The sequence below is a fragment of the Vulpes lagopus genome, chromosome 7 (genome assembly GCF_018345385.1).
Source record: "Vulpes lagopus strain Blue_001 chromosome 7, ASM1834538v1, whole genome shotgun sequence".
Lineage (NCBI taxonomy): Eukaryota > Metazoa > Chordata > Mammalia > Carnivora > Canidae > Vulpes > Vulpes lagopus.
The window spans coordinates 8,238,361-8,253,553 of NC_054830.1; the positions used below are offsets into that span (position 1 = coordinate 8,238,361).

At 53.4% G+C, this 15,193-nt stretch overlaps 1 protein-coding gene across 9 annotated transcripts; it reads right to left on the reverse strand.

Annotated features, from left to right (window-relative positions):
• Positions 1-308: 308 nt before the first annotated feature.
• RGL3 (ral guanine nucleotide dissociation stimulator like 3) lies at positions 309-15,131 on the reverse strand. 9 transcript variants are annotated; one of them, XM_041762645.1, is made up of 20 exons: positions 14,956-15,126; positions 14,392-14,505; positions 13,601-13,824; positions 13,413-13,466; positions 13,084-13,295; positions 7,589-7,731; positions 7,241-7,456; positions 6,465-6,568; positions 6,276-6,360; positions 4,921-4,977; positions 4,725-4,811; positions 4,491-4,523; positions 4,287-4,408; positions 3,481-3,576; positions 3,304-3,372; positions 3,120-3,216; positions 2,596-2,604; positions 2,314-2,466; positions 2,115-2,229; positions 309-978 (listed from the first exon to the last, which is right to left on the reverse strand). In XM_041762645.1, exons 1-20 carry the CDS (start codon positions 14,986-14,988, stop codon positions 860-862), a joined length of 2,142 nt encoding a protein of 713 aa, XP_041618579.1. In that variant the 5' UTR covers positions 14,989-15,126; the 3' UTR covers positions 309-859. The 9 variants fall into 9 exon arrangements, with proteins under 9 accessions (XP_041618579.1, XP_041618582.1, XP_041618581.1 ...); XM_041762648.1 differs by lacking the exon at positions 4,725-4,811 and having other exon boundaries at positions 14,956-15,127; XM_041762647.1 differs by lacking the exon at positions 2,596-2,604 and having other exon boundaries at positions 14,956-15,124.
• Positions 15,132-15,193: the final 62 nt, after the last annotated feature.

Sequence of the window (15,193 nt, forward strand, 5' to 3'; positions counted from 1 at the left end):
CAGAAACCAAGAGTCAGACACTCAACCAAAACCCAGAGCCACCCAGGTGCCCCATGGATTTTCATTTCTTCACTCTCCCATACACATGGCAGAAAAGAAGCATAGTGCCCCCCAAAATGCTGGGGAGTCCCAACCCTGTGTGTGACAGCCCCCAGCCTCCAACAACTGGTCATGTCAAACCCTTTCAGAAGGCTCTTAGATTTTTTTCAGTTTGTGTTTTTTAAAAAAATTCATTTATTCATGAGAGACACAGAGAGAAAGGCTGAGACACAGGCAGAGGGAGAAGCAGGCTTCCTGTGGGGAGCCTGATGTGGGACTTGATCCCAGGACCCCAGAATCATGACCTGAACCAAAGGCAGACGCTCAACCACTGAGCCACCCAGGTGCCCCCTTATTTTTGGTTTTTAATTTCTATCTTGAGAGAGAGCATGAGGCACAAGGTCAGAACGGACAAGACAGACCTCCTGCTTCATCTTCATCACTCAGGACAATCCACTTCTATCAGTTCTGATATGTCTCCATCAGTTACAAGATTTCTCAGGGGGAAGGGTCTGACTGCACCCCCCACTCCACCCCCACCTCCCAGCGCCATACCAGCTTTCTCTGTTTACAGGGTGAAGCTCTTCACCTGTGGTCTGGGCTTTGGAATAAGGATCCGGTGCCATGGGGGTCAGAGAGATGGTGTCCAATGGGTTGAAGTTGGGGGCAGGGGTGGGGTCATGGGTTACAGAGCACAGTAGGCTCTGCTGGAGAATGGGACCTTTCTGGGAGAGGAGCCCTCTCCCCTCTCCCATAGTGACAGAAGCCAGGCCCCAAGCTGCTGGTGGGGCCTGCGTCCTAGAGGGAGAAGAGGGCCCCCTCAGGGTGTGGAGACTGTGGTTGTGGGCCGGGCCCCCTCCTTCCGCCGCAGCACAAAGTCTCCAGGGGCGGCTGGACTCATTGCATAGAAGACATTGGCGTTGTCAGGGATCAGGAGCTCTGGCCAAGGGTGGATGTGATGGTTAAAGGCGTACACAACCTCAAACTTACCCCACAAAAGACCTAGGTAACCTTCTGCTATTTGCCCAACAACCATGGGTCCCTTCGGCTGACACTAAAGTCAACCTCGTCCTCTCCTTGGGAACCAGGACAACTTCCCACTCAAAGCCTACACAGCATCATAGCTCTCCCGCCACGGACCTGGGAGTGTCCTGCTATTTCCTTCTAGGGTCTAGACCACCTGGGCTGCAAGATTGGGCAAACTCCGGTCACCCATCCCAAATGACTTCCTGCTCACTCACCCTTCCCCCCAGCCAATTCCCAGCCAAGTTCAGGCTGCTCTCACCACGGACTTGGGCAACTTCTGACTTCCTCCATCCAGCCTGAACAATCTGCAGCCCTCACTCTTGACAGCTGAACAGCCTCATATATTCCTTCCTTCCTAATGTCCCACCAAGCTCAGGTCATGTCCTCTTGCCTCTCCTTCTCGAGATCTGGGGGATCTCCTACCTGCTCACCTGCGGTGAGCCTGATGTGGGACTTGATCCCTGGACCTGGGATCACGCCCTGAGCTGAAGGCAGATGCTCAACCACTGAGCCACCCAGGCATCCCCCTGCATCTGTATTGAATGACATCATGCTCCCCTACCCTGTATTTCAATACCACGTGGCCCTCTCCTGTGCCAAGTTCAGACAACTTCAAAGCCCCTGTTCTGAGCTGGGACAAACTCATTTCCTCACAAATTCAAGCCCAGACCCCCTTCAGACACCTGCCCCACCAGGCTGAGCCAGAGCAACCTCATGGTCCTACAAATTTTTTTTTTTTTTGGTCCTACAAATTTAAGCCAAGACAACCTCCTTCCTTTCCCCCTCCCTTTTGGCCCTGGACAATTTCATTTCCCCATAAATCCTAAGACACCTTTAGTGACCCTTTCTTTTACATGACCAAGGCAGCCTCATGACCCCACAAGATCGAGGCACCAGCATTTTACTGCTTCTTACCCCCACCCTGTTTCACCTTACCCCTACTCTGTGTCAGAACCACCTCATGGCCCTTTACGCCAGCCACAACCCTAATCAGTCTGCTGCCCTCCTAGCTAATCCCCTAGCCCAGCATCCAAGCAGTCCCTGCTCACCCCGGTCCCCAGGAAGGACTTGGAAGAGCTGGTAGTCACGCGCCCAGGGCTGGGCCACATTGTGCTTTTGTAGGGCTCGTTGCACCACACTGGGGGCCTTGTCCTGGCTCGTGAGCTGGGAAAGAAGGTGGGTGGTGAGGTGTGACTGCCAAGCCTGGAGGGTGGAGCACCCCATCAGGTTCCTGGCCCAAACCCTCACCAAGATGCTCCGATACAGGTTCCCGTGGTCATTGTCAATGCTGACTCGGATGACTCGAGCCTCTGATCCCTGCTGCCCCGGTAGGGAGATGTGAGGGCTGCTCAGGGGCAGAGCCGAGGGGCGGGGGCCTGGCGGGTCCAGGCTCAAGGGCAGCTGTAGGCAGTGTGGGGGGGCACTGAGTAGTGGGAGACTTACATGTCCCCCTACACAAGCGGAGAATGGGGACAGGCAATTAGGGCACACTCACAGACCCACCTCCATGCAATCCCATCACATACAGACCTTCATGCCCTGTTACAAAAACAAATGTACGCATGACCCATAAACGCACAAAGCTATGATGACACACAAGCAATCCTATGTACACAGAGAGCAGCAGGTATACACATATGCTTATAAGTGCTGTACATCTGCCAGTCCATGAACAGCTCCATTCGTGGTCCCAGGGATATTGTGGAGATTTATGCCCATGTGTCCCTCTTTAGGTACACCAATTCCTGGGGACACACACCTCCTTGCAAAAGGTATAATCACACCCTGGAGTGCTCTGTGGGTGAGCCGACTCATGGGGGTCTAGATCTGAATGCAAGCCAGACTACTGAAGGAGGATCCCTCAAATAGGGCCGTGACGTGCACATGGTATCCTGCACGGACCCCCAGAGTGCTCAGGCAGGCATGGGTACAGCTTCTTACGTATATGCCTGGCCATGAAATCCCATGTATGTACACACACACACACACACACACACACACACACACAGCCCTGAGTATCCACAGTCCCACATTCATATAGGTAGTCCTAGTACCTTGGTGCTGGGGCCCTGGGGCCCTGGAGAGGCCGGGGGACTGCCTGGAGGAGGGTCTCTGCTTCTAGGACTAGATGGGGGGGACCCTGGGGAAAGACTGGGGGAGATGTAGAGCCTGAGGTCAAGCGATGCCCTGACCTCTGACCCTGCCATGTCTAGTCCTTTCACTAACTGGGATGCTCACCTGGAGGCAGGAGATGAGGGGTCTCCAGGACTCCCACCAGGGGATGAGCCCCTCTCTCGGGACAGCTTTCTAAAGACAGAGACAAGGGATGAGGGATGAGGATGAGCCCAGACTCAGTCCCGGGAGCAGCCTTCCATGTCTGCCCACATCACTCCTCAGGCACACCCCAAGACTCACGCACTGAGGCGCTTGGTGAGGCTGATTCGCCGCCGGATACGTGGGGAGCTGGGGCAGGAGGCAGCGGGTGGCTCAATGACACGGGAGACACGGTAGCTGAGCAATGCACATGGGGGTGGATTGAGGCCAGGAAGTGGCAAGGGATGAGATGAAAGCTAGAATTAGTTGGGAGCTGCATTGTGCATTTGTAGAGGAAGCAGCAGGGGCTGAGTACTGAATGTCAGGGTCAGGGTAGCAAAGGGGGTGGTAATTATGGTATCAGGGTCTTACTAGGGATGAGATGGAATGGCCTGGTTGGCAGGTCACACAGGAATCGAGGAGTAAAATTTGGTCAAAGGCAGAGTTCAAGGTCAAGTAATCATTGGGGTCAATGATTAGGGTAACGATTCAACAGAATGAAAAGAAACAAATGGAATAGTTGAATTGGATGGTCAAATATACATCAAAGTTGCAGTCAGTTATTCAGAACTGGGCGTCAATGATCGGGCTCAGAGATTCAGATTGGGGTTAGAAGTGGGGTCATAGGTCAGACAGGGTCAGGTGGTGGGGAAGAGAACAGATGGGACCGGGTGTGAAATGGCCAGCTGTACATTGAAGGCTGAAGTCAGAAAGTCAGAAGGGGTCAGAATTTGAAGTCAGAGGTTAACTGGAGCCCTCACTGGGCTGGAGAAAATATAAGGTCACAGGTTGGGAGTCAGGGCTCAGGAGGGTGTCTTAGGAGTTGCAGAGGTACATGCGGTAAGTGGGTCTTGTGTGCCATCCAGAATCAGCCAGGGCGGGGCTGGGCTGGGCCACAGGATGGTCACCTCTGCTCCTCGCTGAGCTGGCGCTGGTCGCGCAGGGCAGCCAGGACGGGTGCACGGGGACTCAGGCAGTAGCTCCGACACCGCTTCTGCAGCTGCTGGATGTGGGCCAGGATCTCCCACTCCTGAGGGGGTGGCCTCTCAGAACCCACCCCTGCCTTGCCCCCAGCCTGTCCCCTGACCCATGCCCTCCCCCCTGCCACCTACCTTCCTCCTCTTCTCAAAGTTGATGAGATCCCCCTGGGGGCAAACTTTGTCTGAACTGGAGCCTCCAGAATCAAGGATTGAGGGTCAGGGTCAGGGGCTAGGATGTCAGGAGCCCACTGTGCTATGGGGGATGGTGTAGGGAGTGCGGACAGGGTCAAGGGTGGTATGTCAGGAGGCCCACTATGCTGAGGGTAAGTGGTACTGGGGTCAGGGGTCAAGGGTCAGGGGTCAGACCTCCAGCATATCCGGCAGGGCTGTGTCCAGCATAACCAGGTCCGTGAGAAAGGTGCCAAGGTAGGGGACAGGGCCCGGGGGCAGTTTCTGTGGTCCCCAGAACTTCAGTCACTGTCAGCCATCACTGACCCCACTATGTCCCAACCCCATTCTGTGAGGATCCTGCTCCGCCCCCCCCCCAAACCATCTCACTCACTGAGGGCAGGCTTCCTAGGATGGTGTCTTCCTCTTGGGGGCCCTCTGCGGCCTCCTCCTGGGGGAGGGAAGAACTGAGCAGTCTTGGGATCTCTTTTACACTTCCCACTGGGAAGATGCCTCAAGACCCACCATATATACCTGTTTTGCTTTCAGTTACCACCAGCCAGTTGTAAAGGTCAAACTCAAGGAAAACTGAACAACAGGCCTGTCATCCACCCTCTTGGAGATGCCCTGAACCTTGCCTTCATAGCATTGCTCTGTCTGGTAATTAACTACATAATTGCCAGGCAGTTATTTATTTATTTTTTTTAATTCTCTGAGGAGTTTTTTTTTTTTTTTTTTTTTTTTTTATGATAGTCAGAGAGAGAGAGAGAGAGGCAGAGACACAGGCAGAGGGAGAAGCAGGCTCCATGCACCGGGAGCCCGATGTGGGATTCAATCCCGGGTCTCCAGGATCGCGCCCTGGGCCAAAGGCAGGCGCCAAACCGCTGCGCCATCCAGGGATCCCGCCAGGCAGTTATTAATGCACGATGCGTCTCCCTATTTAGGGCCTGATTTCCCCCAGAGCAGGAACCCTGTCCGTCTGGATCACAGTGGAGTCTCCTGGCCCACTGCCTGGCACACAGGAGGTGCTGAATTCAGAGCTAGGGGTTCCTTGACCCCTTATCTTGATTTGAGACCTTCATTCCCTCACAACTCTCTACTGAGCAGCTGCTCGGCCAGGCACTGTTCTGAGTGCTAGGGAGGCAGCAGCGAGCAAGGGGCAGAAATCCTGGCCTCACAGAGCAGACATTAGCGGGGGAGAGACAGCAACAGCCAAGCTACACATGTACCAGGCGGAGGTAAGGGCAATCCAGAAGCAAGTGGAGCGAGACCCGCACAAGATGAATGTGAAGAATGTTCTGGGCTGAAGGAACAGGCTTCACATTCCATCTGTTCTGGATTCACCCTAAGAAGCGGCGCCTAATTACAACGAGAATCTAAGTCTTGTCTACAATAAGTCAGACTTCCTGGCACACGATTTTTAGTTTTGCTTGTCAAAGTCGAGTCCTAGTGAAAATTGCATTTTTTTTTTACCTCTTTGCTATGACTCTGGCCTTAAGTGACCTTTTCCATGTAACTTCTGGTATTTGTTGAATGAATAAATAAGGCAGTTGCTGAGTGTGAGCTAACATGAGCGCAGCAGAGGCAGTAAAACCCAGCGGGCTGCCCACAAACAAGGGGAAGGTCATTTGCTGAAGTGCAAAGGACACTGAATGTTTTCACAATGACAAGCGGCGCCCTAGCCGGGCCCCAGGTCCCCTTTTTGGGTCTGGGACCCCCGGGGGGGGGCGTGTCCACACGCATCTTTACCTGGGAAAGCATCTCTCTACTACTGAGGTGGTTGTTCTCGTCCGAGAAAATCTGCGAAAGTTTTCTGAAAGTGGATAACTGTTCCCTGGGGATCGGAGGGGGGCAGGAGAGGCGTCAGGGATCAGCGGCTGGGGAGGCCGGAGCTGCCCCGGGAGGACATCCTGCCCCGGCTCCCCCCACGCCCCTCACCGGCTGACAGCGCCCCAGCTCCGCTTGAGCCGGTATATGGGGTTCGACTGCAGGGCGGACAGGATCGCGCGCAGGGAGGAGAAATTCCGCAGTTCCCGGCAGCGCTGCGAGGGGGGGCGGTGGGGGGGTCACACGCCTAGCCTTACCCCCAGCTGCCATTCACCTTCCCACCCCAGGTATGAACTCTGCCTCCCCTCTTCCTCCCTCAGGACCCGCCCCCCTCCCCACCTGCAGCCCCAGGTCCTCTCCCCCAGCTGCCCCTCCATTCCCTACCTCTCACCTTGGCTACCTGTGTCCCTACTCCTTACTTTTCCCCCGGGCCCTAGACGTGCCCACAGGATCTCTCCTGGACCCAGACCTCTCCTTCCTAAATCTATGTCTCACTCTGGGTATCGACCACCCCCTTCCCCTTTTCACTTCCCCACTCTCCCACCCTCCTGGGCCCCCATTTCTTTCTTTCCCTCAGCCCTAAGACTCTTGCCCGGCCCCTATCCAGTCTCTTTCAGGACGTGGCCCCCTTCTCTGGGCACCTTCTCTGGGTTCCTCCTCCAATCCACCCCCCTCCCTATTACCCTCTCCCACCCCACCCTCTTTTCCCTAGACCCACCCAGCATCCTTCTGCAGCCGAGGGGCCCAGGGCCTTCCCTTAGGGGCATCTCTTAACCCCAACCCTCCTGTCATTCCCAGACCCTGGTCCCCTGCCTCTCACCAGGCCTTGTTCCCAGCCACCCACCCAAGCCAGGCTTTCACCTCCTCTCTTCCCCATCTACGCATACCTGGGCGATTCGGATCCACTTCTCCAGCCGCTGCGCCCTCTGCGGGGCGGCCAGGCCCTGCTCTCCCAGCACCGAGCCCAGCACGCAACCGATCACCATGTTGAACTGGGTCACAGTGGCACGCACAGTGGGCGCAGTGCTTGTGGCCCCTGGACGGTCCCGCTGTGACCACACGGAGCCCAGGCACTCACAGGGCCGCACCTTCGAAAAGAGCTCCTGGGCGGAGGGAGGTGGGGAGGGTGGTGGTGGGGGGAGTGAGGAGGATCTGTGCCCATGGTATCTGCCCCACAGCCGCACCCCGCCTGGCCTGGCCACCCCCCCCCCCCCCCGGCCTGCCTGGGTGCTCACCACATCCATCAGGGTCAGCTGTTCGGCCACTTCATCTACGCCAAAGTCTAGGAGCTCAGGGCCTTCCCGCGCCAGTCCTTCCTCCTCTTCCAAGCAGCCTTCCGGGGAGTCGGGGCGAGGGGTCTGGGCAGCGCCAGGAGGTCCTGAGGGAGAACGGGAACGGGTTAAAAACTCTGAAGTTGGGATTGGGGACTAGCTGTGTGACCTTGGACAAGTTCCTTAGCGTCTCTGGGTCTCACTTTCCTAATATGCAAAATGGAAACGTCCCTCGTTATTTTTTTTAAGATTTTATTTATTCATGAGAGAGAGAGAGAGAGAGAGAGAGAGAGAGAGAGAGAGAGAGAGAGAGAGAGACAGGCAGAGGGAGAAGCAGTCTCCATGCAGGGAGCCCAACGTGGGACTGGATCCCGGGTCTCCAGGATCAGGCCCTGAGCCGAAGGTGGTGCTAAAACCCCTGAGCCACCCAGGCTGCCTGTCCCCGGGTATTTTTAAGTGTCTCGGAGCAACTGCAATGTTCATTTAGCATCTAAGGTGGTAATCCATCCTAGGTGATTCAGCACACTAACCCGGTGAGGGAGGTGCTATTATCAGCCTTCCACAGATGGGGAAACTGAGGCAGGAACAGTTTGCCTTAGGTCACACCTTCAGGAAATGGCAGGGAAAGGACTTGAAGCCAGACGTTAAAGGGCTAGAGTAGAACAGAGAGGCGTTTTTGTTTTTGAACATATATATATATATATATATATAATTTTTGAACCTATATTAAAATAAGACCTGTCTGCCCTATTCCTGTGGTACGAGGTAGTAGAACTTTATAGTTAAGGGAAGGCCCAAGTTTAAATCCAAACTTGTCCCCCGGGCTTGCTATGTGAATTAAAGCAAACCCTTTAACCACTGTGTGCCTTGATTTCTTCATCTGGATTTTTATTATTTATTTATTTATTTATTTATTTATTTATTTTTAAAGATTGTATTTATTTATTCATGAGTATGCACAGAGAGGAGAGAGAGAGGCAGAGACACAGGCAGAGGGAGAAGCAGGCTTCACGCAGGGAGCCTGACATGGGACTCGATCCAGGGTCTCCAGGATCACACCCCGGGCTGCAGGCGGCACTAAACCGCTGAGCCACTGGGGCTGCCCTTCATCTGGATTTTTAAAGATCAACTGAGATCACACATACTAGACTGCTATAAAGAATGGGATTCTATGGTGGCGCCCCCTGGGGAACATTTTTTTTCCCCACCCACCTCCCCTAGGGAACATTTTGAAGTTGAACTCTGCCACAAGGGGGCCACTGCACAGTGAAATTTGTGCCACTCAGCCTCCAAGTGTCCCTCCAAGACATTTGCGTCCTTGGAAAATCTGTTTACAATAATCTGCACCTAGAACCCAACTATTGTGCGCATAAACACTCATTAACATGGCTCCAGAAATACAAGAACTGTCAAAGTCTGGGCTCTGTTTTGTTTGGGAAATTATGAGTGTTGTTCACCATTCTAGAAAGGGATGTCACCAATGTTTATGCTACTACACCTGTGTGGCCACTGTTCACCCCTGCATTAGTTGGTGTTTCTGGCTGTCATATTCACCATGACGACAAAGAGACAAAGGCTCTGGACGACTTCATCATGTATCCTAGTAAGACATGCCCGAGTGCTGACACAGCGACAAGCATGACTTATTATTGTGTAACCTGCTTTCACTTTATTTCTCCTTCATATGATAGTAACAGCACCATGCTATTATTTTTAAATTATCTTTGTAAGTCCATGTATTTATGTCTTTAAGATTTTATTTATTCATGAGAGACACAGAGAGAGAGGGGGGCAGAGACATAGGCAGAAGGAGAAGCCAGCTCCTTTGTGGGGAGCCCGATGCGGGACTTGATCCCAGGATCCAGGGCCACAACCTGAGCCAAAGGCAGATGCTCCACCACTGAGCCACCCTGGTACCCCAATTATCTATCTTTCATTTCAAATTAGGACAGATGGCATTGCAAAATACTAGTTTTAAAAAGTTGGCATTGGAAAAAAAATTGCACCTAATCAAATCTGTGGAGCTTCCAGCAAATACGGGGATAGAGGAACATGCTACATGTCACCATGGGACAGCAAACAGGTGAATAGATGGAGAAGGTGAGACACTCTTCAGGACAAATGACACATTTTTTTCCTCCTAATGACATTAAAGAAAAGGCAAAGTGAGATTGTCATGGAATAGAAGAGACAAGAAATTAAAGACCAAGTGGCTTGAATAGATGTTTGGATTTCAAAGAAACAACCATAAAAAAGACAATTTAGGGACAACAGGGGGAGGGGATTTGAATCTGGACTGGGTTTTTTTTGTTTTTGTTTTTGTTTTGAGAGAGAGAGGGAGTGGGGCAGAGAGGGGCAGAGAGAGGGGGAGAGAGAGGATCTTAAGCAGGCTCCATGCCCAGTACACAGAGCCTTACTTGGGTTTCCATCTCATGATCCTGAGATTATGACCTGAGGCAAAATCAAGAGTTAGACACTTAGGGGGACCTGGGTGGCTCAGTGGTTGACTGTCTGCCTTCAGCTCAGGATATGATCCTGGGAGGAGTCCCAGGAATGAGTCCCACATCAGGTTCCCCTTAGAGAGTCTGCTTCTCCCTCTGCCTATATCTCTGCCTCTCTCTGTGTATGTCTCTCATGAATAAATAAATAATCTTAATCTAAAAAAAAAAAAAGGAGTTGGATGCTTAACTGACTCAGCCACCCAGGTGCCCCAGGACTGGGTATTTTTTGATATTAAGTAATTATTGCTGATTTTTTAAAAAAGGATTTTATTTATTTATTCATGAGAGACCCAGAGACAGAGAGAGAGAGAGAGAGAGAAAGAGAGGCAGAGACACAGGCAGAGGGAGAAGCAGACTCCATGCAGGAAGCCCGATGTGGGACTTGATCCCGGGACTAGGATCTAGGATCACGCCCTGAGCCAAAGGCAGATGCTCAACTGCTGAGCCACCCAGGTGTCTCATTGTTGCTGATTTTGTTGAAGATGATTGTGCACATGAGATTTTGTTATTAAAAAAAAAAAACTAAAAAGAAGTCCTTGTCAGTTAAGGTGCAAAGTATTTATGGGTCAAGTGACATAAGTCTGAGATTTGTTTTCAAATCATCCTGAAAAAAAAAATTTCTGGGTGAAATTCATAATGGTTGAAAATGAACAATGGGTGAGTGTTCTTTATACTATTCTATTTTTTTGTAGGCCTGCAATTTTTCATAGCAAAAAGTCATAGTAAAAAGTCATCCCAAAACAAAAATGTTAAAGTGTAATCCAGAGCAGAGCACACAGTAGATGTTCAATAAATGTTCATATACTCCTCTGACCTCAAGACCTCACAGCCTAGGACAGTACCTTCAATAGAAGTTTCTGCAATGTGGAGATCTTTTCTTTTCTTTTTAAATGATTTTTTACTTATTATTCATGAGAGACATAGAGAGGCAGAGGCATAGGCAGAGGGAGAGGCAGGCTCTTCTCAGGGAGCCTGATTTGGGACTCCAACCCAGGACCCCAAGATCACCCCCTGAGCAGAAGGCAGATGCTCAACCACTGAGCCACCCAGGCGCCCCTGGTGGAGATATTTTCTACCCATGCTCTCCAGTGTGGCTACTGAGCACTAGAGATGTGGCTAGTGTGAGCAAGAACTGAAAAATTTTAGTTCAATTTCAATAAATACATGTGGCTAGCAGCTACCTCATTGGACTGTGCAGCTCAAGTGACTTGGAATCAGCTGGTGAAATCCTGCAGGTAGAGGAAGAAAGACACTTAAAAACCAAGGGGAAATGGGACGCCTGGGTGGCTCAGCAGTTGAGCATCTGCCTTTGGCTCAGGGGTCCAGGATCAAGTCCCACATCAGGCTTCCTGCGTGAAGCCTGCTTCTCCCTCTGCCTGTGTCTTTGCCCACCGCCCCCCTCTCTGTCTCTCATGAATAAATAAATAAAATCTTAAAAAAAAAAAAAGGGGGTAAGACAGAGGAATAAAATATACGTAAATGAAATATTTGTCACCAGGGAGAAAGAAGTGGCTGCTACTTTGTAAAGCAGAGAGGAATATGCCCACTTTAATCTGAGGATTAAAGGATGGGGATTAGGGACTTAGATGCTTTTGTGATAGGGATCAGGTCCAACACAGATGGGTGAAAGATGATACCTTATAAGCAGGATGCAATTATTCAATCAACAAATCTTGGTTGTTCCCGCCCCTGGGGACAGAGTCAGGAACAAGGCCAATGAGTGCTAGGCAGAAAAATAAGGCAGGCGAGGATGTAGAGTGGGAAGATATATTTGCTGAGAGATCAGAGAAAGCATGTCTGGAGAAGTGACAAACTGAACAAAGACCCGAATGAAGTACATAGATATATTTCCCTCCCCCCAAAAGCTCTCTACGACAGAGATTGGAAAACTCTATAAAGGATCAGATTTGCTGATACCTACTTTACAAGAAAATATCAAGGGGCACCTGGGTGGCTCAGTGGTTGAGCATCTGCCTTTGGCTCAGGTCATGATCCCGTTGTTCTGGGATCGAGTCCCCAGTCAGGATTCTCTCTCTGCCTATGTCTTTGCCTCTCTTTGTGTCTCACACGAATAAATAAGTAAATCTTTTTTTTTTTTTTTTTTAATAAGTAAATCTTTAAAAACAAAAGAAAGAGGGATGATGCCTGGGTGGCTCAGCAGTCGAGCGTCTGCCTTCAGCTCAGGGCATGATCCCGGGGTCTGGGATCGAGTCCCACGTTGGGTTCTGTGGGGAGCTTGCTTCTCCTTCTGCCTGTGTCTCTGACTGTCTCTCTGTGTCTCTCATGAATAAATAAATAAAATCTTAAAGAAATAATAAAATCTTTAAAAAAAGGTGGAAGAAACTATTAGTATGGGTTCCTATGTCTTTTCATTTTAAGTGGTAGATTCTAATAAGAATCAGTGATAACAACTAAGATAGAAATAACACTATTTGCACAGTCCTCCTTATTATTTACTTATATCCTGCTGTCTTTCCTAGGGAACTGTGGGAGCTCCTGTCTAGTTGTTTGCCAGTAGCTGTTTTTTTTTTTTTTGAATAAATAAAAGACATCAACGAGGTAAAGACTATTATCATTTCTGTTTCACAGATAAGGAAATGGAGGCTCAGAGAGGGAAGTGATTTATCCAAGGTCACACAGTCAGCAAATGGCAGAACTGGGATTTGAACCCAGGTCTCTGGTGGCTCCTAACATAAGTAGCAATGGAAATAGTTGTAGCTAGACACAAAAGGCATCCTGACCCAATGGTAAAGTATTTTTGTAGTTAGGATGGAACCATAGGGCGAAGCGCTAGACGAACACTAATATGTTAGACAAAGGGTCATTAGCCTCATTATACAGGTGGGGAAACTAAGGCTCTGAGGTCTGTTGCTCTGTGAGGGGAGAACCTGTTTGGGGGACGGATCATGCAGGAAAAGGCCTGCTCTGGGCAACAATTAGTGTCCCAATACCCCTCACCTGTCCGTGACTCAGGCTGCTCCTCTTCCTGCTTTCGCTCAGCCTCCTCCAGGAAATCTCCTAGCAGCTTCTCTGCCTCCTGGGCCTCTGGCCCTGCTGGGGCTGCCCAGCCCAGAAAGGTGCAGACGCTGCCTAGGTCCGGGTGGGTAGGGGGATCCCGGAAATCCTGAGGGTGATCCCGAAGCCAGGAGCCCAGCACGGATACCACAGCCCTGGCCAGAGTGGGGGGCCTCAGAGCCCAGCCCAGAGCTCTGGACCTCGGGAGCCCCTACACCCCAGATGTGACCTTGGACCTCTAGGACCCCCACCCTCACCTCCCGGCGACCAACCTTAAGTTCTTGTTGACACGCAGACCTCCTCCCTCTGTCTTCTCGATCTCTATCCTGGGAAAAGCAACTCCCCCATCAGGTAAAGAGGGAGACTAGGGGGCGCTTAGGGGAGGAGGGATTGCAGGATCCAATAACCCAGGTGAGAGTCGGGTGGGAACTGGAGGCTGCCGGTCCCCGGAGGTACTGACCCTGGAGGCAAGGGCGGTGGCGGTGGCGGCAGGAGAAGGCCCAGCACGCGGGCAGTGGACACAAAAGCCCTGTGAGTGGCCAGGAAGGCAGGCACGAAGCCGGGGTCCTGCTCACGGTCTCCAGACACCAGTTCCCGCACCAGCCGCTCCAGCCTCGCCGCCCTCAGCGCCCGCACCTTGCTGGTGCGGTAGTGGACGAAGGCGTCCGCAGCGGGGCGGGGGGCCTGCGGGGCAAGGCAGGCGGCAAAGAGACACGAGGAGTGGCCCCCCAGCACCCCCTTTCCAACCACGCCCATCGCTAAACACCACTCTGGCGTCTGGTCCTGCCCATTTCTCTGAACCCTGCCTCCTGGATTCATTATTCTGCTCCCTACCTAAATGATCCTCGAAACCCCCCCGGGACACCACGGTCCTCCCAGGCCCCACCCCGCCCGTGTCCTTAGGGCTCCCAGCTCTCCAGCCCCGCCTCCCAGGTCCCCAGCCGGCTCTCCCCCGGCTGCTTCCAAAGACCACCCCTCCCTCCAGCTCCGCCCCACTAAACCTGGCCGACCCAGGCCCCGCCGTCCGGGTTAGTCCCCAAGTCCCAGTCCGGAACCACGCGGTCACTGGGCGGTCGCAGTGGTCAACCCGATTCACCCGGCTGCCGTCAGACGCTTCCTACCCTCACCTGGGCGCTTGCAAACCCCGCCCCTCCCTCGGGCCTCAGCTCCGCCCCCCGGCTGTCCCTCGCCTCCTGCCTCCAGGTCCCCGCACTCGGCCCCGCCCCGCCCCACCCTCCACCGCAGCCTCACCTGGCTGCCCGCGGGCCCCGGCCCCCGGCTCAGGCGCTGACTGAGCTGCCGACGCAGCGAGACGCTGTACACTGCTCCGTCCTCGGTCTCCTCGCCCCAGTCCTGCAGCGGCGCCTGGACGCGGAGACCGGCTCAGGGCGCCGCGGGGGGACGGGCCCCGGGACCTCGCCCCCACCTGTCCCGCGCGGACTCGAGAGGGCCTTCTAGCACCATCTCCCTTCCCGATCAGACCCAGCGAGGCTCGGGGGCTGGGGCCGATCCCCTCGCCGCCGCGGGGACCCTACACCCCGGTCCTGAGAGGATGGAGTGGCATCTGGGGACGTCCCAGGGTCCGGGCTCACGGAACCTGTCTCTGTCCCTGTAGACGAGCTCAGAGACGCCCCCCATCCTTCAGAGGTACCAGCCACTTCACCGGGGCAGGGGCCGGGAGGCTCAAGGTTGGGACCCCTGGGCCGATACGAAGGGTCCGATTTGCGGGGAGATAGGGTCCAGAAGGCAGGGACATGGAGTTTTTGGATCCCAGGGTGCCAGGGATGTGGGGCCCGGGCCCCCTGGTCCCCTTACCAGGGCGAGCTCCTTGCCCGCTGTCCGATCCATGGCCCGTGCCTGTCCCGCTCCGCGGCGCGGCTGAATGAGGCGGAAGGGCCGACGGGCGGCGGGCAGTGGCCGGGCGTTGGGGCCCGCGGGGCAGGGCGGGGCGACCCGGCTGTGCGGGGGCGGGGCGGGACCCGCGGCTCTCGGATGCCCCCAGCTGGACCCCAGCGCCCAGCCCAGGCCCCACAGAGGTGAGGTCCCGGCTCTC

Bases quoted from the DNA above. Each gene is read 5' to 3' on its own strand.
- RGL3 (XM_041762645.1), bottom strand. From the start codon at position 14,988: ATGGATCGGACAGCGGGCAAGGAGCTCGCCCTG. The intron at 13,296-13,412 runs GTTGGTCGCCGG...CACTCTGGCCAG, and splicing joins CGTGTCAACAAGAACTTAAG to GGCTGTGGTATCCGTGCTGG. The intron at 3,373-3,480 runs GTGAGTCTTGGG...CTCTGTCTTTAG, and splicing joins CTCACCAAGCGCCTCAGTGC to AAAGCTGTCCCGAGAGAGGG.